This window comes from Passer montanus, unplaced genomic scaffold (genome assembly GCF_014805655.1).
Source record: "Passer montanus isolate IOZ18808 unplaced genomic scaffold, ASM1480565v1 scaffold10, whole genome shotgun sequence".
Lineage (NCBI taxonomy): Eukaryota > Metazoa > Chordata > Aves > Passeriformes > Passeridae > Passer > Passer montanus.
The window spans coordinates 17274996-17300705 of record NW_024356505.1 but is presented as its reverse complement, the minus strand read 5'-3'; the positions used below and the strand labels follow the sequence as shown (position 1 = coordinate 17300705).

Here is a 25710-nt window from a genome sequence, read left to right as displayed (position 1 = left end):
CAGTGATATTTTGCACTGATATACAGGCATTGGAACCTCTCCACTGGCAGCAGCAAAAGTATGATTGTTGAAACATCTTGAAATTTCTAGTCTACAGTAATAAATCAAAGTAAGATATAGGAAGACAGGTTCATAGGAAGAATATTGGCATAAATATTTTGATAGCATTATTTTAAACTTCGGAAAAAATAGTGATAATTTTTTCTAATGAATAGGAAGAATCAAAGTAAAAAATAGTGTATTTTCATCAGGAAAGTATTTTTTTGAATTATCCATTTGCACCTACCATATGTTTTGCTTTCCACAAAACTATCATCAACAATATTTTCTGGCATGCAACTTGGCCCATTTTTTTTTTCCCTCCTGGAAACACAACCATACCTTTATGTTTCAGTTTATTACAGAGGATGCCCAAATGTTCTCCTGTGAGTACACATGGAATTCTCAGAAAGAAAACAACCTTGATGGAAACAATGTATTATGTATGACAGTGGTTCTGCTTTGGAGCTGAGCTGGATATTTTTCCCACAGTTCTGGGGGAATTATTGGCAGAATTTCTTTGCAGATGGAGCAATACTACAGCTGTACTTTACAAAATAGGAAAGCTTTTGATCCACTTCTAAGATACCAACTGTCCCCATTCTCATTTCCCTTCTGTCCTATTACTCTTAGGTAAACTGCATAAACAGACATTTTAAAGACATATCAGTAGGATTGTTTCTCAGCTTTGTCAGCTTTCTTCACCAAACACACTTCAGCATTAAAGACACCCTGTACAGGTTCAGAACTGAGAGGTAACCTGTAAAATAATAGATTATTTCCATTTAAATTTAATATGAAGAAAAACTTAAGAGCAAATTCAGACAGATTAGCTAATTGAAGAGCAACTTCTAATATTTTGACTGTTAACTCCTACTTTCTGTGATAGAATCCTTATTAGAGCTATATTTTCATAGAAAAAACATCCCAATTCACACATCTCCTATGGTGGTGATTCATCATGCAAGCTGCTGCCTCATGCTTGAACATTGACAGCGGCTGATATTCCAGAGTGTCAGCAAAAACAGTTGAAAAAAAAAGCCACAGCTAACGTTCAGCACGTAATGCTCTCAGTGCTGAGGAGCAGCTCCCCACCCCGGGCTTGGCAGTACCACTGCCTCTGACCCTGCTCCCTCCAGGCCCAAGCGATCGCAGCTTTGTGATCGGATTGGTCTCTGACCCAGATACTGCACTGATTATTGAAGCTCTCGCTTGGCGGGAGTAACTCTGACCTACTGTGCTAATAATTTTGCTGATGGGAACTAATTAAATCCCAGACAGTCTACACACTCTCTTTAACCTAGCTGTTAACAAGCTTGTAATGAAACTTCTATCAAGTCACACTGTGCCGTGGGTAAATAAGCTTGTTCACACACATGCACGTGTGTCTACAGTCCCACGGAATGAGTGAAAGTAAAATAAAAACATGGTAAAACAGACTGAAGCCCCGTGTTTACCTACATCTCATCAGTGGCCAAGATAAGGATGAGAAATGAAAGTGGCTCTGTTTCTACCTCTAGGGCACTTCATACAGGTCAAGTTAGGACAATCCCAAGGAGACCTGAATCTCACAGCTGTGTAAGTATAGCCCTCTGCATTATCAGTCCTATGGAAACACATACTGAAATTTACCTAATTAAATACAAAAAAAAAAAGTGTATTATAAAATCTCAATGATTTGAAGTAATTTGATACACATAGTTACTGTTCAAACAGACTAACTTCCAAAGATATTAGAAAATTTGGTGCCTAGAGTGAAGAGTTGCAGACACATTCGTGTTAGAATAGACTTGGTCACTTAGATGATCCTGAAACAGAGTTTGCATCTACTTAAATGGTGTCACTCTGCTAACCTCCAGGATTCCCAACAGCCATGGTTAAGATATATAACAGAATTCAATCTAACAAAAAAATTATCTCCAAATGCTTCAGGTTGAAACACAAAAATAAAATCAGAAACAGAGGAGGTGAGGGGGCATTATCATACATGGCAAAAAGTCCCAACATACAATACAATATTCTAAGTAGGAAGGAAATTCCTGTGCACTCTGTATGCACACATCACAAGTAAAGGACTAATGTGATCAGGTTAACAGAGAAAGCAGGAGATAACAACATCACTTCTCCTGCTAAATCGCTCCAGAATTCATAATAATCAAACAGAAAATAATATTTGTGGATTAGAACAATATATGCTGAAGAAAAGCATGCAGATTGATTGTTCTTAATTTCTCTTCACCAATTTCAAGCTTCAGCATAGAAGTGGTAGCTAGTGCCATTAGAATGAGGCAAGTTCTGAAACAGCAGAAACTCTGCAGAAAATAGCCTGTTAAATTAACCAAAATATCACATTTTAACAGATTAATATCTAACAGATTTCCCTAAAGGTTTGTGTCTGGTTCTATGAAATATTACCTACATGTACACAAATTTTACAACATAACTAAAAAATTAGATGCCTTCTGTGAAAATTGAAGACAAGTATAAGTCCATAACTTGTATTTTGTTCTTCTAATACCTATGAACTGACAGCCTGGGTGACACTCTTTAAAATCTTCTATGCTACTGGTTTGCCTCCACCAGACTCACCTGCACCAGACATAGACAGTTGGTTACATCACATATTTTTACCTCTGAAAAAGAGCACTAAAATTAAACAATCTTAAATCAGGCTCTTTGACCTTTTCTGATTACTAGTGTCCACTCAACCTTTCCAGGATGAATGGTAGATATCTTTGTCCAAGACAGTTTATGCAGCAATCACAGTACTTCCTCTAAGTTAGATAAATTAGGTGGTCACTTAACAGGGAGAAAGGGCAACATCAATTGCAGCAAAGGTCACTCAGTTCAGTTATCATGTACTGTATTAAATTGTCATCAGATCTGAACAGCAATTTCATCAATAACCCATCCAGCCAGAATGACTGTGAATGTTTGAAAGCATAAACCCACGCTGGGGGGACAGAGAGCATCAGAACACTCACACGTATCTGCAAGGCAGGGATACGAAAGGCCACAAACACTACACCTGAAGGGAACAAAGGTTCTCATCCACCAGTTTGGTGCAAAAGAAGATGGAACACACACTAATAAGCTAATGATATACAGTCTTTCCCACAGGACTATGAATACCGCCCTATCTGCTGCTACTTGAGAGTACAAACTCCTTCCTTGATTTGCCTCTCAAGTTTTTTTGGGTGTTCCAACAGTCACTCTGGGAATACCCTGCTCTTTCCAGCATTCCAAAGTACCTGCTTCGTTCTGCTGGGACATTTTCACCAGCAAAATGCAATAGAAGAAACACTGGAAACTTCAAATAAATAAATAAAAATTCTATCCAACCTCTGACACAGAAAATTGTTTTGTTGTTTTGATTCAGTTACTAAAAAACTCCTAAATGTTAATAAAAGTCTCTTAACTTTTACTCTAACCAAGTCTTTAAGTTGTTGAGAGAAGCATTTTTTCATCATTTTAATGAAATTATTTCATCATTTGAATGAAATACTTTAGTAACTCTAAAATCCTAATAAATATGAAGCATTCAAGCATGAAAATTTTATGCAATGTAACATTTATGCATTGTATGTGTTCATATTAGAAGGAAATGTAATACATGTAGTCTGACTCCATACAGAAGTTTGTTTTTTGGTTTACTTTTTTTAAAGAGATGCAATTGATTACTTGTACAACTTTACAAAAAACAAAAACAAAAAAAGAAGAAAAAAAAGCAAAGTTTATGCCAGAAAATGCCATGCTTTCATTTTGCAGATTCTCAGATTGCTAACTGAAAATACTCCTACATTTAAACAATATTCATACTTGGATGTCTCATATTTTCAAATAAATCTCAATCTAATTTTCAGACAATCCATCCTGAAAACAAATATGAAAGTGAATGCCTGAGCACTTGCAGATGAAATCTATACAGTCTACTCAGGAATCTGCAAAGTAACAGCTGGTGCTACAGCTGTTACATTCAATCAGGGAAGACAAGCAATACCATATGGCATGTTTTTCTAATGCAGTTCTCAACACTGAATATCCAGGATGCTGTACTTAAGGGGAAGAAAGAGGGTGTTTAAATGCAACCATTACTAATAATTAGTCCAATCCATCACAAATAATTACCAAAATGATTTACCATTAATAATTCCTTACTGAGGGAAACAAAAAAGAAAGTCTCATGTAAGCCTTGTATTTTTCATTTAAGAATCACTTAATTGCTTTTCACTAGGTAAAACAGTGCTATTTCCAAACACCAGGAATAAATCTAGAAAGTATAATTTCAGGTTGCACTTTCAAGCAGGGATAGCGTCAACAGCTTTGAAGAAAAATAGATTAGTTCAGGAATCAAAATTTATGATGATGAACTTAAGGCTCATACTTGAAGACATCAAGGTAGCAAAAAGGAAACACACCTAAAAATACACATTTAATCGGGAAAATGTTTCTTTTCTTCATGCTACCTAGAAACTTTGTTTTAACAAAGAACAAAATACAAACTTTTAAAAAACTGTCAGGAAGAAAACTTTCTCTACACTTTGAGAATAGAAGCTAGTTCTGGTTGACAGAGATATGTATTTATATAGATCATGATTTTATCTCTATATTCTGAAATGCAGTTATAACAGCCTGTCACCAAATCCACTGAACTAATGGCAGAATACTCTCACACAAAGAGAACACATTGTATGAAAACAACATGCTGAGAAAGTAGTATTAATAGTGCTGTGAGTTTCACTTATAACCAACCATTGTATTGACAGCTTTAACATATGTGCTTCTCAAAAAACAAAAAAAACCCCAAAACCAAACAATCAAAACCCCCACAAATCTCTTCTTTTGCTGTTACGAGCTTGGCTGATATAATCAAATAATTTTTAAAATATACTTTTGTGACAATGTAAACTCTTCAAAAATATACTTTCAGACAGTGTGTTTCAAATGTTCAGAAAAGGTTTAATACAAGCAATAAAAATATTACATAATATGTAATTAAGTTGAAAACCCACATCAAAGAACTCTCTTATTTAATACATTTATTGCAAAATATCTGTTTCTTTATTTGGGCTCAGGTGTTCATTTTTTCTTAAACAAGGTTAGGTGACCTCCCTTTGAAAACTGTAAAGGGCTTTTGTGGAAAAAAATGGAATAAAATTGTCTTTTTCACAAATGACGATTTTAAAGACATCAAAAGTCAAGTACAACAATCCAAAATGTCAGCAGCACTAGTTGCATTTCACAGCAACATGTGCTGCTCCAGAGCGCACTCTTCATGGCAGCTCCACTGAACAGGGTGAACCCATCTGCCCCACTATTAGTCCACAGCTAAGAATGAAGCAGATAAACGCCAAACTTTCACTCTGAGTTCACTGATTAAAGATCAAGTCTGAGACCATCTGCTGAGTTACAATAATCTGTCAGGATGTCAGAAATCCTGACACTGAGAATTAGACAGCAAAGATCTTTCTGAAGAAAACTACATTAAGCAATTCTGTGGCATCACTACAATAACAGTCATTTCCAAGAGGTTACTTAGAATCACCACAAAGTATTAGGAATATTCTAAAAACACAGAAGCACCAGGTTATACTTGTGAAATATGTTCTTACAAGCACATGAGTAATAATGAAATAGTCTAATAAAAGAAACTCTTAATTACACTAGGCAGAGCATAAATATTGCATTTCAAAATGCCTTATCCAATTTCCTGTTTGTAAACAAACTGCCAGTGTGAATAGTTGGATGGCACTGAAACTGCAGGCAATCTTAGGGCTACAAGAATGCTTATACATTAGTTACATCCCTGCAGTTAAAGGACTGTTTACCTTTCCAAATTGTACTGAAAAGCTACGTAAGAATACTAAACTGGAAAAGTAAAATCATCTTAATACTTCACAAAAACAAAGGCTAACCAAAATTATCAAAAAATAATGACTTAATTACTAATTCATCAAAAGGCATTGCACAAGCATGACCTTTAAAATCAAAATGGGCGTTGCTTCCATGCTGCTGGGATCAATTTCTGTATCTTTACCAGCATAGCAGATGGATGCATTATTATCAAGGCAGATAAAAGCAGGAGCTTGGAATCATTCTGAACTGCCTGACTCATAGATGGCTACCATGAAGTAAATTTCAATTTGAAAGCTTTTCCATTATGAAGGTTTTTAAACAAATTGTTCTCATTTTGAAACTCTTCTTGAAACCAGTTATTTTTAAACACACATAGCATTCTCTGCTTTGGAAACAGAATAGCTGTGAAAAGCTTATTTAGACACAAAATCATTGCCAACAGCCAAGCCATGGGTACTTATTTACCAGATTTTAAAATTATGGGTATTATACTTGAAAAATTTAATTCACAGGGACTTCTTTGTTATTACAAGGAGTAAACTCATTTTCACCCACACTGCATTGAAATTTGATTTTTTTTTTCCTACAAATCCAAAGCACCTCAGAGGTGGTAAGAACCATGCGAGCAAGTAGCATTTTTCATTACTTCAATTCCATACAATATTTTTCTTGGTAGAAGAAAAAACGAGACAGAAATGGGCTGTACAGGTAAATCAGAAGAACTAAGTAAGATCTTGAACCATTAACTACAAATGTACAGTAGCTATGAGAATTATCAAAAATCTACATTAAACTTCCCCCTCACCTAAAAAATACATCCTTCATTACAACTAAAATTTAAAGGATGCTAGAATAGCTTATGTCAATCTAAAACTCATATATTTGTTTTCTTACCAGGTCTGCTTGATAAAGCTACATTGGCATTAAGCTCAGAATAGATTCTAACAGGCACACATATTCCTGAAAGATAAGGGAGTTACTTTTTCTAAAAATTATTCTAAACCAAGAGGAAAAACTGCCTCTTAAATCAATTTCATCTGCTTCCAGCTCCTTCTGATTCAAGGATTAGGTGTTATTCCTTAACTAAGGCATATAGGCTAAGCTACCTAATAGCCAAGAATCTTCTGAAAAGGGAATAAGATCAAGACACCCCACAGCTTTTGGGTTTTTTAATAGACTTTAAACACAAGAAAATTGGCACTGAGCATTTCGTTTGAATGGATATTTTGTCAACAACAACAACTAAGACATATTCCTTTAAATAAAATTTTAAAAAAAGAAAAGTGCTTGAGCTTCTGAAAAGTCAGGTGTAATTCCAACAAGACAGAAAAAAGTTTAAGCATGCCTCCATGATGGGGAAAGTCCCATCATTGTGATCTATATTAAAATTTAAAGAATGTAACAAAGGAAGTCTTCTGCATGAAGAAAGTGAGACTACAAAATACATATTACAAAAGATTATTTTTTATTTCAAAAATATAAATTAAAATACAAAAAGAAAACATCTAGGAATGTCTCATGGAGACTATTTCCTCCTTTACTATCCCATAAAAATGATGAGCACTTGCACTGTTACCTTGAGACATGACATTAAATTCACAGGAGATAAATGCATATTAAGTTGGACCAAGAAATTTCATCTTCCCAATGGAAAAATCAAACATATGCACATTGTTATTACAACAGTTAGCTGAATTAAACTCGGTCCTAGAAAGATTCAAATTTACTTCTCTCTTGACTGTGATGAAAAGAAAAAAATTCATGCAGTTGTTGAATGAAATGGAACTAGGTAAAAAGCAAAAATCCCTCTTAAGAGATGGTATAGATATGTGTCATATTTTGTTTATTAAGCTTTACACTGAAAGTTTCTCACTTGCTTAGGAGGTGAGAAAGAAGTTGTGATCTCTCAATGTCATATACTGGATGATATCATGAGTATCACGTGTGACAAGGTGGCTCATAGCGTGGGAAATAGAGCACAGCAAACCACTGACAGCTTTATCAATTTCCTTATCTGGCATTCCAGGTTATCTCTGAGGCCGGAGGCTCTAGAGAACAGCAGCCTTCTGAAGCACCAAATGTCTCTACAGAGAGTAGCTGAATATTAAAATCCACTTTTGCATTGCCATTGTGATGTGCCTGATATTCAGGGCTTGTAACTTATACAGATCTAGAATATCATTAACAAAAGCACCCAACTGGTTCAAGCTTTGTCTTCTAATTTCAATTCATCTTTGATAAAAATTTTTAGATGCTGACTGCACAAGATAAATAAGAGAACCATCATCATGGTTCATCTTTCTCTTTGGAAGTACATTAACACAACGTGACAAAAAGGATGAACCACTATTTCTTGATGCAGGTAGAGGCCTGTGGCAGTAAAAACACATTTCTTCTCCAGAACACTGAGCAGTTATTGAACAAGCAGCTGGAACAGACCCAGGTCACAGCAACAAACCTCTCATAAAGCATCCATTAGCCCACTGAAACAAAAGAAGGGGAGGATATGGAAGTGCTAATACAAGCCATGTGAGAAACTGGGCTGAGGACCTAAAAACTATCATATGTACCAAAAATAAAAGGAAAAACAATAGTCATAGATGATAGATCTGAAAAATTAGTAAAACCTCTGTCTTGTACAAAAACCTGTGTTTTAAAGAATTATTCAAAATGTTTCATTTCTCATCTATCTGTACTTGATATAGAGTTCAATATATTTAAGAAAACAATGCATATCATATCAAACTGATGACAACTCAGATATCAGAGGAAGATGTCCACATTGCAGTTTGACTTTTCTCTTTGTGTGCATTGTTTTATTCTTCTTGGTTGTTATGTTGCTTTTTTTCTATGAATAGGTTCTTTATGAAAAAAAACTTCCATGCGCTTCATAACTTTATTAAATAAGTGATTAGGAGACAACTCAGTGAGTGGAAAGTGTATGTATTTGGGCAATTATCACATTTCAGAAGGAAGTCATTCTCAGCCTGAGGTTGGAAGTCACATTAAACCAATTAGAATAACCATTATGTAAATGGTAGTTCCTGTGCTGCTTGGCACAGCACTAGTCAGTGGATTTATCAGGAGAGATTAGACTTCACGGAGCACAGTTCAGCTAAGTCATAGCTGAGGGGCATGACAACTGACAAACACTCCACTTGAGTAATCTAGCCATGAAGGTAAAAAGGATTTTAAAAAAAAAGCAAACTTGCTATAGTGCCACATACAGACAATAGTGGCAATAGTGTAGCCTTTCTATTACAGTGATAGAAACTCTACTGCTTAAAATATTTAGAATAAATGTAAAGCAAAAATTAGGAAAGACATGGCAGTTTGGGAAGAAAGAAGAGAAAAGGGGTTAATTATTCAGCCTCATTAAATTTTTCATCAGAAGCAGCAAACTATCATAGCTTGAGCATTTTCTTTTTCATTAGAGTGCTTTTTAATATTGACATCCAACCAATTATGTTCAAACTAATTCCCAGAATGCTGTGAGACTGCAGCTACTTTCAGAAGTTTTTCCACATTAATGAACTGTATTATTTTTTCATTAGAAGCTCCAGTGTGCTCTGAGACATACAAAGTGGGGAACAGAAAACCACCCTGAACAGAACATATTCTGCAAAAAGTCTTTGACTTTCTTAATGAATTTCTCTCTTCAGGGAGCCTTTTTCATCTTTACTTTAAAAATTCAAAACCAAAAGCAGCAGTTCTACGTCAAGTGGACTCCTCCTTTATAACCAATTGCAGCAAAATATGTGAACTCTGTGCCTCAGCTCCAGACACAGGTGAAGTTATAGAACACAAAAGATTTACAGAGATATTTTATTTGTCATAATATCTTTTATGGTCTACACTCCAATTTATATATTTGGGGTTGTTTCATTGTTTTCTTCAAATATGCCTGACTAGATTAAACTGCTTTAATAACATTCTGAAGATTTAATAAGCCTTAGCTAATGATAGCTTTTTTCTTTTCTACATGCTCTCAATGAAAAAAAAATCAAAAAAAACAGTTAACAAAAAGGCATTGTATTATCTGATTCATTATACAGCAAACAGGGCATCTTTTTTATGGTTTCTTAATATATTTTGTCTTTTCTTTCCAAAATAACTCTCTCTGGTAATATTTGCATAAAATGTGATGAATGTCTTTCCTAAAGGGGAGTGAAATTGCAACACAGAATTGCATTAGCAACTAATATAGGCATGACAAGACTGAAAACTAATTATTTATTCTTCCTTTTAAGATGTTCTCTTTAATTAAATGGCACCTTTTCTTCATCTCACCTCTTCCTTAAACCCATATTTTGTTAATAAACACCTGCCTCTAGTTGTGCTACTTATCACTGTCATGGGATTATATACAGAATGTATTCCATATATGGATTAATAATAATAATTAATAATAATAATACACAAGTTGCTGGACTGCAGTGTGTTATACTGTCTGTGAAACAACATACTTAGAAAGACATGGGCTTATGTACTGAAGAGTGCCTTCAATTAACTAAACCTGCAAATTCACGAGGCCCATACACAACCTCTGTAAAAGATACATACGTTACTTTGCAAGCAAATTATCATTCTTAAAATGGCTTACACCAAGTAATAGCATCTACATGTGAACAGCAACAAGGCGTCATTTCCTCTGAGACACAGGTTCACTGGTTTGTCTTTCTAGTCTCAAAATAATACTCTTATCAGTATGAGAAAACCTATTTCTTAAATGAGAATGATGAAGACATTATGTAAGCAACAGATTGTTATTTAAAGAGACTTTTTTCTGCATGCATGGCAGTAATTTTTAGTTCACTGAATTGTCACTCCATTTCTATCCACCAATTTCCTTTTATATGTGAAGCTTCAGCAAAATACACCTATTTTAAATACCTACTTCTGCATCCAAAAAGTAAAATCTTTACTGCCCAATTTTGGCTTCTGTGGACCCTGACCCTTAAACACTTTCCTGTTAAGAGAGAAACTAAGCAGCATACTGTTTAGAAGAAACTATGAAGCACATAATCTAGAAAACTCTGATATTTCAAGAGATGGCATTCACTACATAATATGCTCAGAGCAATAAAATTAACTTCTTGCACAGTTAAGATAAGAAAAAAGGCAAAAAAGTGATACTACCTCAAAATACAAGTTGTCCCATAGTTTTACAACAAACTCACAATTTTGAATTTATTTTCATCACATTTAATTGGCAGTACACCTGGTAGAATAGCTCAAATCTGTACTGTGACACAAGAAACAAGACTCAGTTATAATCAGTACCTGTACTCATCACCTGGATTTCCTCCATAAAGCTCTTAAAGTATATTGAACACAGAGGGGAAGAAAATAAAGTGCTTATCACTAGTAAATATATAAATCACCTATACAAATCTGTCATGAAATGCACTTTGTGAAGTTTCAGAGAACTCAGCACAGACAGTAACATTCTCCTGCAGCTCCCTTCAAAGATGTGAAGTACAGCATAGAAAATAACCTGAATTTCCCAGCTTTGTGGTTCAGGTACCCAAACTACTCCCAAGGTGTTGACATCCATATATCAAGCTGAAATATGGAGAGCCATAAGTCATTCATCCATGTCAAGTTAAAGACCACAAATCTTCCCTGAATGCTCTGTCACTTTATCACTCTTCCTCCCCTTCTTTTCATTATCTCCTGCATGACACCAAGCACATTTTAAGGAACAAGTCAGTCTTTCCAATGCTGCCATCTAAAAAGCAATGCTGACGTGAACTTCATTTAGGATTACAAAAACAAACAAATAAGAAAAAAAAATCATTTCAATGACAGCCTTCCAAATACACCTCTTAAAAATAGCAAGCTCAGCAGCCACCAAGGTGGAATTTCTAAAAAGGAATTAGTCGTATAGAATAAATATACTTCTTATTAGATTTGAGCACTAATTCAAGCTGTGCCACTGTTCAGGAAGAAGATGACTTAGATTATCTAATTTTTTTAAGTAGTATATTGGACCCACACAGCATTGTTCAACAGTGCCTTTAGACCATCACACACATATCACGTATGCAAGATGCATATAGAGCTATATATGGCATGAAAATAGCTTCCAGACTGATTCATTAGAAAAATCATGTTAGTTTAAAACATCTGTATCTGTTCATACAAGAATTTGCCTCTTCACTCAGCCCCCTTGAGTTTTTCAATCTCGCAATCTATTTTAAATATTTGATTTCTTCCTTCCTTTCTCTCACGTGTTCTGGTCTTCTCCACTACATCCATTTTTGCTTGCATATGCCACGTATTGAGTGTGCTAAAGCACTGGTATCTTGAGTACTGCCTAATAACTGTATCAAAAACCTCAAGACTCAAAGGTTCTTCCGTTCTGTTTTTGCACAGACCTACAGAAAACTATATTCATGTAAACAGCACTTTACAGACAAGCAGATTTGCAGTGTCACCACTGCAAACCATGTGCAGAGCTAAGACTGGATTCAAGATCCAGCCTCTTTACTAGCTTATAATGCAACTTTTGCAAATAAGGTTTACATTCCCTGTTGCAAGATGTAGCAATGTTTATGGCTACTTTAATGGTTTTGTTCCCTTCTTGCTTCACCCTCTTCCCTAATCCAGGAATTGTTTTGACTGAAAACCACAGGAAAATTAAATCAAGCAAAAAATTCCTCACAACTTGTATTTGATTAAACCACCAGTAGAACACTGCAAAACAAGCAAAATTTTACACAGCACAAGTGATCTTTTAGGATAATCAAGCACATTAAAACAAAATTCAAAATAAGTGTTTGCTACTTGGAAGAAGAAGGCATGACTGCTACATCTGTGAATGCAGAAGCACTAATTAACTTTTACAAAGAGTCCTCCTCTCCCAGTATCTTCTCCCAACAATGCATTTTGGAACTATCACACAGAGAATTAGCTTTCCAAGGTTTTTTGTAATGTTATTTTCTTATGAAAACAATTCTCTCCTCCAGTAAGGCATCTTGATATCAGATATTTGAACTACTTTTGCCACTTGATGTTATTTGGGTGCTCCTTTAGAATGTTAATAAATTATCTTTGGATCTTTGTAAAAGCGTCTTTAACAAGTCGTAATTACGTTGTTTTGTATAAAGCTGTGGAACATAGCAACACCAACAAATGAATATAATTCAATTGCGTTTGGCATTGTACAAACACAAGTCATTATAAAACAATCTCTCTCTGTTCTATTCTCTATTTCTCTAATGGCTCGGTGGTAAAATAGCTATTCCCCAGCACACATAAGGAGAGTTATACTATTGTTCACCAATAAAACATTTCATTTTGCATAATACAGGAGGTAGAATGTAATAATGTCTCTCATTAAGAAATTTCTTATTGGATTAGTGGATGTCATCAATCTTAAAAATGTTTGTCTCAGTACATCAGAAACCCTTTCCAGTTAGTACCCTCAAACTCACTTTATATAATACACACTGCAAGGAATGGTCACATAATCTCTTTCCCCATCAGAATACCTATGGGAATCTTTTACTGGTATTTGGACATTGGAAAGCTCGCTTTCTAACAACATCATTCACAAGGGATCACACAAGAATCTTCCACCTGAGCCACTCACTGAAGCCTGCATCTAATGGCACTCCTCCCCTGAATCCATGCAAATCCTCCAGATTTTCCTTCTCTATTCCACAGACCTGAAATCACCAAAACAATCTTGGCAATGCTCACAAAGTATTTAAAAACCTCCAGCTACTGTGGTCTACTGATGCACCATCAGCAGCACCAAAAATCAGAGTGCTAATTAATGTTGGGAACGTGCTGATCGCTAAAATAAATGGCTGTTGGATTTTGTTTGAAATCCCAGACACTGAAAAGTTTAACACTGTACAACAGTGTTAAAACAATCATATGAAAATAGTAAGCAATGGGATTTCCTAGGGGAGAATAATTTGTGCTAGCAGTAACAAAAGTGCTTGCATTAACTTTCATTTGACTAAGTTTTAATATCTACATAGCACAGTTATTTAAATTATGATTATTTGGGAAAAAATTTACCTGATAATATGAATTTTTAGGATTTCGCTATATGGTTCTCTCTTCTAATTGTTCCATTACTTTAGTGACTCCATATATTTTTTCTGCCTTACTAGACAGAAACAGACATAAGAAGAAAGAAGAATCCATAAATAGAACCCAAGCCAATGTTACTGCTGCCTCCCACTGTGGGCTCTGTCAGTCCATCGCCTTCTCTGAGGTGCTACATAAACCCACCAGATCTTAGAAACTTCTGTTACCAAGAAATTTAACATATCTCTACCCACCTAAGGAACCCACCACTTTTTTCAGTTTCATTAGTCTATGAAAGAGAAACAGATTTTGACTGGACATGCATCCAGAAAAAGGGTCTTTCTGCCCTGTTACAAAGAGAGGACTTGTTTTTGAAGAAGCCACAGAAGAATAGAAGAAAAAAAGACATTTTTATCCATAAATCCAGGACATTTCAATAAACAGGATAAATATATGTATTTTCCTTTACCCCAGAAATTACTTACAATAAAAAGTTCAATGCACAATTTAATTTATACCATAGAAAAATTTAACTCAAAATATTGATTCTTACTTGTCTTTGATAATATTGTATTTTCTATTATGAGAAATGGGCTTTCTGTTAAATCTGGAGTTATTGTGTTAAAAGATACACACTTCTGTTATCTAAAGAACTCAGTGGACATGCAGGATAAAAAATGACATCAAGTGAAATAGGGAACTGTAAAGTTAAACCCTGGTCTATAAGGTATTAAAAAACCTGAATTAATTCAACACTGCATCCCAGCCTGCAGAATAAAACCCATAGCTTTTGAGGCATTCTTCTATTCCAGCATCCCTATGAGCTGAGGGATTGAGCTGATCCAGTTAGCATAAGCACTTCAGGGCACTTGCTAAAAACAATCCAGACATCCTCTGCTACCAGTACATTACCAACTACCATTTTTGACTTTTCTGACAGCATAAAAATGTCATCCTCCAAGTGAAATCAACCATTACCCTAGCATATAGTACTTGTTTATCTTAACTAGAGGTTTATAATATCAGCCACACTTTTCTACTTTCCTACTTCAAATATGGCAAAGTAGATGCATAAGAAAAAGAATTTCACAGCACAACATTTTTATCCAAACATTTAAATATTTACTTTGATTTTGTTAAATAAGGACAGAATACTAAACAACATTTATAAATAATTTCCTTAAAGAAACCATTTCTGCATCTCTGCCAAATATTCTGTTGCCAGGCTGCACTACAAGTCTTTTGCATTAATCAAAGACTTAATACATGCTTTGCAAAATTTCTTTTTAATAAAATATCTGAAAGGATATTTTATAAATGAGGGCAAAGAGCAACAGTGATGAACGTGCCTAATGAAAATGAATATGTCCTTATTCAAGACCCAGATAGACAAGCCCCATTTGACTACATAAAATCCGATTTAACTGGGAGATGACAGCAAAGAGTGTGGTTGCTTAGATGCACATAACAGAATGTAATAAAAGTGATAAATTCTAATTAATATGAATTTATGCAGTGTATGTGTAACCAACACTTAATCAGATTCTATCCTGGAGGATCATTTATATTTAGCAGTAATGTTTCTTTAGCACATTTTGCTTGAATAATTTTTATTCTTTGAAAAGGTGATGAAATACAGTTTTTCTTAATATGTAACTGAAGACCAGAGAATAAAAAAGATGAATTCCCAAAAACACCTTTTACAATCAATGACAGTTTAAAAATCTTGACAGACCTCTCTCCTCAAGGATATGCAGGCACCAGCTGAAGTTCACCATGCCATAAGTAGGGCTTTATTTTCCCTTGAAGAGGTCCTCACTGCCCTCTTTCATCATCATATGTGAATTCCCTTCCTGACAGTTAGCCCCCAAGATAAAACATCTTTTTCTCATTTAGCATTTTCCCTAGCATCTAATCCTCCACTTCAGATCATTTCTTCATAATCTCTTTAAAATCAGGAGCTTCCTAGATACTGACACAAGCTTATCTGTCTTCAGTCTCAAGGCGCAATTACTGCAAGGAGTCTTTACTCAGGTTTTAAAAACAACAAAAAAAAAGAAAAAAAAGAAAAAACAACAACAAAAAAACCCTAACCAAACAAACAAACCAAAAAAATAAATACTGGAACAAATGGGGGAGTTTCACCTATGTAATGGACCAGCTCCAACAAAAAAGATGACACAGCCCTTGAAAGGCCTTATTTTAATGACAGGTTTGGTTAGGTAATTTTTCTCTCTCCCTCCCTCCTCCCTTCTGATAATTCCTGTCAGTGTGTATTTAGGTGCAATTTGAAATGCCTGCTGTGTTGCCAGTCCTAGGAAGGACTTCTGTCCTCCGCAGGCATTAATATGAGATAGGAACACTCAGTGCAGTGAAAATAGGACAGTCCTAGGGTCACTCAGAGGGAAAATAAAATAGACTCTTTATTCTGTGATTTTATGGGTTTTAGGCACCAAATATGTTAGAAGAGGAATTTCAGAACTGTTGAAAATTCCACTTGTGGAACTGAACTATTCTTAGACTAATTTGGCCCTTAGAACGTAAAACCTGACAGGGGTGTAACGGTACAGATTTTGTATTTGTTGCTCTCTGTGGGTAAGTAGGAAACCAAGAGGTTGAAAATCAGAAGCGCACTGAGATCCAAGTTCGCATCAAGCAGCGAAGTGTGATTTGGTTACAAGATCCCAATGTAGCACCTTGAAATAGAAAATATTTCTTTATAGGCTCTGGAACTACGAGGCCTTTGTGTAGCCCTCTTGCCAAGGCAATAGAACAAGAATAAATCACATACTGATGCTGTTGCCTGAAAAAGATCAAAAAGTGATTAAAAAGAGATCTTGCCTGCAGAGTTTGCAACACCCCTCTGGCCCCAGTGGAAATCACCTGGGCCCCTGGTTTCACTCCAGGCCTCCACTATCCCAAAAGTATCAATGATATTCTGTATATTGCCTACACACATATTATTGCCTTTCCTCTAATTCTTGACTGCATCAAAGGTTGAGCAAGTTATCATCTAAGGACCAATTCTCATCTAGGAGACACAACATAAGCAGGAGAATATAAATACCTAATTGTCCTCTTCAGGAAACAATGCCTTTTTCCTCCTTCCACGTTCATTTTAAAACTTTCTGTTATCCCCAGAAAGCCCATTTCAAGTTCTACCCTTGTAAAAAAGAATGGAAAATGTCCAACTGCAATTGTTATACCAATAACCAAGTCTCAGTATCAACAGCTGCAGATATCTCACATCTGTAGAGCTACATCTATCTGTATTATCTGAGATCTGATCAAGTCTTTAAAACAAATAATAATGGAAAAGGCACTGCCGCCTGGATTTTTGTCTTATGACTGCTTTTGTTGCAGAGATACTAATCCAATGCTGCATCTTCCACTTCAAAGGTGTCATGTGCACTACTTCAAGCTACTAGAAGATGCAATTTTAATATGATCAAGCCTTGCTGATTTTGTGCATTCTTCAGTAATTAATTGGAATATATATATTATATATAAGATATATATAATATATCTTAGTAACTGTAGGTAGGCATTACACCCAATATTGACAGCACATCACAGATCAGCATGTGAATTCATTTAACAAAAACATATGAAGGAGAGGGTAGAAAGAAGTAAAAGAGACTTCTGATGGGGCAAGAACCACCTATGCTTAGTCAGTTGTGTAAAGGAATGGTAAATATATGTCCTGCATGATGACATGACAGACTAAGAAAAATACGCATCTTCGTGAAAAGGGAAAAAAGTGAAAAATGGGTGCCTTCATTTAGGAATCAGCAGGCATCACATGGTTCACTGCAAAACTTACAGATACATCAACATCTTAGCCCATGGTGGGAAGTATCACCAGATCATAAGGTGTCTTTGAACATGAAAACCCCAGAATGGGTGAGGTTGGAAGGGACCACAGTGGGTCATCTGGTCCAACCTCCCCACCTAAACAGGGTCATCCCAGAGCACACAGGACAGGATTGCATCCAGACAGTTCTTGAATATCTCCAGTGAGGGAGACTTCACAGCCTTTCTGGACAGTCTGTTCCAGTGTAAGGTCACCTGCACAGTAAAGAAGTTCCTCCTCATATTCAGGTGGAACTCCCTGTGCATCAGTTTCTGCCCATTGCCTCTTGTTTTATTGCTTGGCAATGCTGGGAAGAGCCTGACCCAATTCTTGACAACTTTCCTTCAGATTAAATTCAATGACATCCAGCAAAATTCTGGAGCAAATTGTGAAAGTTAAGGTACAAGAAAAATGGCATTTGAGAGACTCACAGAGGTTCAATGAAGCAGTGTAGAACCTGAAGCAAACAACTGGTCATTTCAAATGAAATCAGTTAAATCAGAGAAAGGAAATTACTCATGAACAAAACACATCATTAAACATCTTTTCAACATAAATAGTTCAACACTTGGCAGTCCGTGTCAGCCCCACACCAATATAATCACCTGTCTCCAGTTCCAGAACTTCTCTTCCATGAGTGGTTAAAAGCTGCTGTTGTCTAGCTCAAACCATCAAGCAAATACGCACCATGACTCAACTCTGGGAATCTTGCTGTTTCATCACTTTGCTTTACTTTATGTTAAAAAACCGAGATGGCTTTCCCAGTGACCACACAAAATGAAGCAGCTGTGTATTTGTAACTGAATAAAATGTATACACCAGGTCTGCACAGAATGGAATGAGAAAGTTTGGTGAGAAACTTAGTTTAATCACTTGCAGCTATAGTCAGCTGAGCTCATTTAAACGCCATTCAAAACTCTGAAGGTCCATTAAGCCCACCAGAACACCAAATAACCATTCTCTCAAGAAATCAAAAAAAATCAAAAGCAAAAGCCAAAATTTCAAAGCAGTTTCAGCTGGAGTAGTAAAAATGACTCAGTGATGGCACCCATATCACAGGATGGGTGGAGATTAGAATGGACCTCTGGAGATAACTTTTAGCTCAACCTCCCCGCTCAAAGCAGATTATTCACAACATTCTATATGGTGAATCAAAGATAAGTAAACCCCCAAATGGTTAAACTGAGTATTGCAATAACCTCAGATTTTTATGGTAGTAGACAGGAGGATGGTAGTAAACAGGAAATGAGGTCCTCTGAGAGCTTTTCATACATTGAAAGCAAACACTTGAAATTTGAATTAGAACACTCCTCCCCTCCTTCCCACAAAACAACAACAAAAAAATCTCTTCAAACCCCATAAACATAAGAAAACTAAAAAATGAAAAAATGAAACTATTATTATATAAAGCATGTCTCAACTCAAACCTCATAATCATTGCAGATTATTGTCAAGGGCATCCTTAAGAAAACACAATGCAGTAAAGCAGTATAGAAGACACAGAGTAGGCATTATTTCAAAAACCTTTTGAAATAAAAACAAGACAGATGCAAGTCATGAACAGCACTTAGAAAAGCTGATGACAGACTAAATTCAATACAAAAATAGCATGGTTCTCAAAAAATGGACATAAGAGGTCCCAAAAGACCTATAATCAAGCTAATTGCTTTGACAAAGTCTCAGTCACATTCTCCTGACCTCTCTCATTCACAGAAGGAAAAGAAAAATACCATCTGAAGTGCATGAGCTCACTACTGCTCAGTTTTGTTTTTCTCTCTGATATTTCAGCTGAACTCTGTACTACATGTCACTTCAGACCACTGACCAGCAATTCTTCCAGTTCACTTTCTAGGTCCTCCTACGACTGGAGAGGGGAAAACAAAAGAATACACAGCTAAGAAAAAGAGTGCAAAAATTTAATTTGGAGCCAAACACAGATGCAGTGTCTTATTCACTGCATCTTGCCTTTCATCATCTGAAAAGAGCCACTCTTGTTTTTCATTACTTGCTTTTCATCATGTTTCCATTTCATCACTGATGTCATGGCTGCAATATTTCTTACTGTAGGCAAAACAGGAGAGAGATGTCACAGAAGTAAAGATGAAGGGAAGAGCTAGCTCTTCATCAGGCAAAGTAATTGGATCATACCTGTCCTACACAAAGTTTCTTAAGAGCAGTCTTTGCCAGGAACGGAGAAAAGGGAAGAAGACAAAAGCCAAGACAGTTTCCTTGGTGCTGGTTTAGCTGACATGACTTCAGAGCACGTGTACAATGTGCAAAGTAAGTGGAGTTAAGTCCATAGCAAACTGATTGCACGTGTTCTTAAGTAGTAGTTCACTAGAATTATTACTATCCTCAAATTATGTTACTGTTTTAACATTTTTAACTACAATCCATTACACTGTTAAATGGAGACAAAATAAAATGCTGAAGAGTTTCTTCTGCTGATGCCTAGCAACTTAGGGTAGATGCAAAATGCTTTATGAAAATGTTACATTGTTACTGTGCTTTTCCATAAACCTGTGCACATATATCATCTCTTCTTAAGTGTGTGTTGACATTTACATATCTGTAATGGAAGTGTAAATTGTTTTTAATTTATCAACAGTTTCAAAGGAAAAAAAGGTCACTGTCATTGTGTAACCCATCTTGCAGTCAGAAGTGAAAGTTGCAAAGGATTTTCCCTTCTTCAGATTTCTCTTTCTAGTGTTATTGGAAAGCCTGTCTTCTTGTTTAAATGAATTTCCTTTTAAGCTCCTCTCTGAGCTGCTGGATAGATGGAGCCTCTTAAAAAATTCAGGATATCACTGTAATTGTAAATTGATCTGCTTCTGTGGCAGAAAGCAGTGTCCCTCCATCTAGGAAAGAGACTGTCTTCTCAAAGTTATTTTTCAGACAAATGATTAATTTGCAATCTCTTATTATTGTATTATCCTTTAATGAAAAATCACTTTTAAAACAAATCTACTACTTTTTGGATTTTTTTTTTTCCTGGCAACATACAGGAAAGGAAGCTAACTGCCAAAGTCAATGTGAAATATTTCCCAGTCAGAAATTTTTAAATTTCCTAAACGAGAGTTTGATTCTACTTACACAGGAACTACAACTGTATCAAGACAACTAAAATGCACATATTCATCACTGCTTAAGTCCTGAATTAACTTAATATATTAATAGACACAGGAAAATTCCCCACTGATTTTTAATGCAGAGTTAAGGTTGAAACAGTGTTATGACTATGCAATCTTTAAAACAGACACGTAACTCATTAGGATCAAAGTAGGGGAAATTATCCATCTACTGTGGTGCTGAATCCACATAGCCTATTTGCCTTTGGCTCTTTGGTTATGAGATCTGGCATCACTTGGATTATTTCACTTAATCCATCATTAGCTTTCACGTGTCCTATATACCATGGAATAAACCTAAATTTAACAAACCCAACTCCCCATCAATTACCACACTGAATATATTACATGTCAGCACAGGACACAAAGATTAGATGTGCTGAATCACATCTTTCTTTGTGAAAATTCAGTATGTTTAGAGCACTTTTAATGATGCTGACTCCAATTGTAATGATTGTTTCTTCTCATTGACAACAGGCACTAATGCTCTGACCTTTATGTGCAACACAGAGCTGCTAAACAGAATTAAAAACCTCAGAAGACACAGCAAATATATGAGATCCCAGTAACAGTGCCACAGACTCACAAATGTGGAGTTTTTTAATTGCAATATTTGCCTGGATGGTGGAATCCTGTAAGATGACCTATTTTCCCCCTATAATCCTGCCAGTAAACATTAGTTATTTAGATTAACTTTCTCCCTCCACATACACAAAGCACACAAAAAGGTTATTACTTACAACAAAAACTCAACACACTGCTGTTGCGTTATCACAGCACCCTGACTTACCAGTCTTCCACAAATACACGGATGAAGTTTGAAATTCACTTTGTGCACGTGGATCCCAGATTGCCAGCAGCAGCAGCAGCAGCACGAGAACTCCCACGCAGCGAGCGGGCACGGCACAAACCCCTGGACCACGGCGGAGAGAAGCGCTGCCCTCGCTCAGCCCCATGCCTCCAGCAGCCTGCTGCCGCGGCCAAAACCCGCAGCACCACCGCCAAGCCTTCCTCAGACGATCCTCCCTTCTTCAGAACCTCTTCGCGGGGAGAAAAAGGCTGCAAAGCTCTCTCCCGCCGTTGTGCATGGCAGTTGGAAAGGAAAAACTGTTTAACACCAGGGAACAATAGAGTCCTCGCTGGCTCTGGCTGCCGCAGCAGCAGCTCCTCGTGCTGGTATGGTCGCTGCTCCACGCTCTTCCATTCAGCGGTTATAGCAGTTTTCCATCAGCTAAAAGCGAGACAGCTGTCCGCAGGGGGCTCCAGCTGACTGAGCAGGTTATCTTGCTCTGGGAGGCAGCAGCAGTCATTTACACCAGCTGGAGAGAGTGAGAGACAGAGAGAAACAGGGATGAGGAGAAACACAAATAGCCCCGCGCTGTAATCTCAGTGCAGAGTGACTGCAAAAGGCTGGCTTCCCAGACACGTCTCTCCCTGGAATATCCCAAACGATACACACTAAGAAGAAAAGAAGAAATCATCATCAGACATGCTTCAGAAACACAAGTCATTCAACCAGAACAGATATAAACAGAACAATATATAACAATTAAGAGAGCATCAGACATTAGTCCTGGTAATACTATGTATGCTGCATTAACCATTTTGTAAACAACAAAAAAATAAGGTATTACACATGCACTGAACAGACAATTAGGACCATATGAAGGGAAATTGAAGAAAATGTAGAAAAAAAAATTTTAAAACACTACCTTGTCTTGCATATATTTATCAAATCTATTTCAGCTAATGGCATACAGCTATCTGCTTTGAGGGAAGATGAATATGTGTGTTTGATAATGTGTATGTATGTGTAAGCCCATCACCTCCGTGGTAGATGAAGTGTGCATATAATATATAACACAAGATAACATCCTTTCTTATCCAGCGAGTATGTACACATATATACATGCATAAACGTCAACTGTGTAATTTAAAATAATTTGAAGATCAAGTTATCAATCATTTTACATATGAAAGTATTCAGGATACATTAGGCTGTCAAGATGGTACAAAAACGTGGAGAGAGACAAAGCTCTTTAAATAGGGATCTTTATCTCTCCCACCCACTAAGCAGTGAACAGACACTATAACAAGCCTAAAGATTGGGCTTCTGACACCTATAAACTGGGAAGCAAATGAGGAATTTTCAAGAAACCAGTATCATATTCAGAAAGTTTCATTAAAAATGCAAACAAAAATACACAGTAAGAGCACAGGACCCAGAGCTGAAAAATGATGGAGCTATTGTTGTTTAAAGAAGAAACCTTCAGTCAGCCTCTCTTGGGACGCCTGTCATTTTGCACAACCTTCCCAGACTCAGCCTTTTCACATGCATTAGATTAAAATCAGTTGTGATCAAATAATTCCCAAGTCCTTGCCTGTTTAAATATTCTGACATCAGAGCAAATTAGCAATGTTGAAGGTTGCAAATTCGTCTTTGTTTACTTTCCACTCTGTTACGCCTCTAAGAGGGAATTAAAGGCTCAGGGAGCTATAGCACCATGAGGCTGTGATTAAGAGAGATAAGCAAGTGTGGATTACTGTTCCTCAGCTGTTGAAAAACAGGCAACAATCAGGAGATTATAGGTTGATAAGGGATACATAAAAAGCCATGATCTTAACAAATTTATAGCATCCTGATCCAGAACTTGTACCCTCAGCTAAAAGCACTTCAGGAGATGTGTTTTATTCACTTCTACATCATGCTGTATTTGCTTTAGAAAGCATGGTTTCCTCTTTAGCCTTTGCCTTGTACTAGAGAGAACACTGATGTAAGCCAATTTTTTTTCTGAGTTCATTGATTTAGATCAATTTTAAAGCTACATATGTGTTTAAGTTAATCACATGCACATTATTTAACAGGCTGTGCAGAGGGACTTGAGACTATTTGACATAATAAAAATAATGCCAGCTTCACAATTCATGAAAAATAGGATTAAGAATCTAAGGGTTTAAACAAGTTTTAAGAACCTCAGGAAATGTATGACAATAGCTGTATTGACTTGCATACTTAAAACATATGAATCTTATATATTCCTTTGTAAAATTAAGAGTAAACATTGGCTTTTTAGCCAGAGCTATGCACAAGAGGAAGACTCAAGTTTATAGAGAGACTAGGGGAAAAGGCACCCTTTTCAGAGTTATTAAATACAATGGATTCTACCCAGAATTTTTAATGAATGTATAAAGAAAGCCTCTGAGAATATTTTGTACGTGACTCAGATCATCTGGAAACATCATCAGGGAACAGATCATCCATGTAGTTGGCACAATGAATCAAAGTGGGTTTTGACAGCAGAACAAAGCAGCATCATGAGAGAGGGTAAGCACATGTACACAAACACTCAAATATTTTCTTATATTTATACAACTATAGAACTGTATACTTCAAACCCACTAAAATATAGATTATCAAAGTGAAATATTTTCACACTACTTTATATGGTTTTACTGTTTTATCAGTCACAAAATCAATGGACCACAAAAGAATAATTCCATATTATATTTTTTTTGTCATAAGATATAATGAATTAAAACTGTTCAGAAATAGGTTACAGAGACAAAATGGAAAGAATATTTATTATGCAAAAGTACTTGTGTGTCTAGAAAAAAAAAAGGATTTCTGAAGAGCTGGTTTTGGGACCCACTCAGTCAGCTATGCCGTACATGCACTCATCTATTACTCGGGACAGGGAAAGGCCAGTGATTCCCCAGGCCCAAGAGTAGGCTGGTGCCTGAAGACACAAACACCATGAATAACTAACTGCAGGAATCAGACTTCTCAAACAAGAGGGAATATATCCTGATTTTAAGTTTCAGTGGCTGTCAGCATGCCTTTCTGAGAATGCTGTTGTTAACCATTTCCAGTGGATCTGATGCCCTATTATCCTCCCCCATTTGCTACAGTGAACACGGGACCTCCCTCCAGTAAACAATGCACTATTTCCAGTCTACTGTCAATCTTCTAATATATACTTAACAATCATAATTTATCAGTTGTTTATGGCTTAGACATTCCCAAATAAATGGTTAAGTATTTCTGAGAAGAAGGCTCTAGACAAAGCACAGAAGTTAACCACAATTGACATTAGTATGCATATCACAAACGTAATAGTGCAATTGTTGCTCCTTAGAGCACCAACATATGAACATCAAGAGATACAATTATATATTTAGATGCAGAGGTGGCACTTGGGGGAATGGTTTAGTGGTGGACGAGGCAGAGATAGGTCAGTGGCTGAACTCCATGATCTTAAACATCTTTTCCAGCCTAAATAATCCTATTGTTTTATTTGAGGCACGACAGCTACAAGATGCCTGGAAACTACTCAAACAAATCATTCACAACTTATCACCTTTTCATTTTTCTGCAAAAAGTATGACTAACCTCAAAAACCTTTATCAAAATGACAAAGTGTTAGTCATGAAATATTGGAATAACTTTGCTCACATTTCCTAGCATTAAAGAGTTAGAGGATGACAAGTAAGCATGAAACACCTTTTATTTTTTGGAGAGGAAAATGATAAGATACGTATTTCAATATAGAAACAAGCTGGCAGTATTCCTCTGCTAACAAGCAGTCCCGTGCTAACATCCTTCTCATTATGAAAAGCCATGAATCAAAGCGTCAGAATCATATTACCTTATATCCTGATGAGGTTATACTTCTACACACAGTAAGACCAAAAAGCATGCAAAGATTACTAAATAGATACACACATTTGTTTCTAGAGTAAGCAATACACAACAAAGAGCAGTGCTTGGCATCATTTTGTTCTGCCTTC

At 36.2% G+C, this 25710-nt stretch overlaps 1 protein-coding gene across 2 annotated transcripts in view; it reads right to left on the bottom strand.

Moving 5' to 3' along the window:
- Positions 1–25710, bottom strand: part of THSD7A (thrombospondin type 1 domain containing 7A) — a 265269-nt gene that overhangs the window by 167708 nt on the left and 71851 nt on the right. For both annotated transcript variants that reach the window (XM_039711276.1, XM_039711285.1), the window contains one exon: positions 21713–22241. In XM_039711276.1, coding sequence (XP_039567210.1) covers positions 21713–21878 — 166 coding nt within the window. In that variant the 5' untranslated portion in view covers positions 21879–22241. The remainder of the gene's footprint in view (positions 1–21712; positions 22242–25710) is intronic.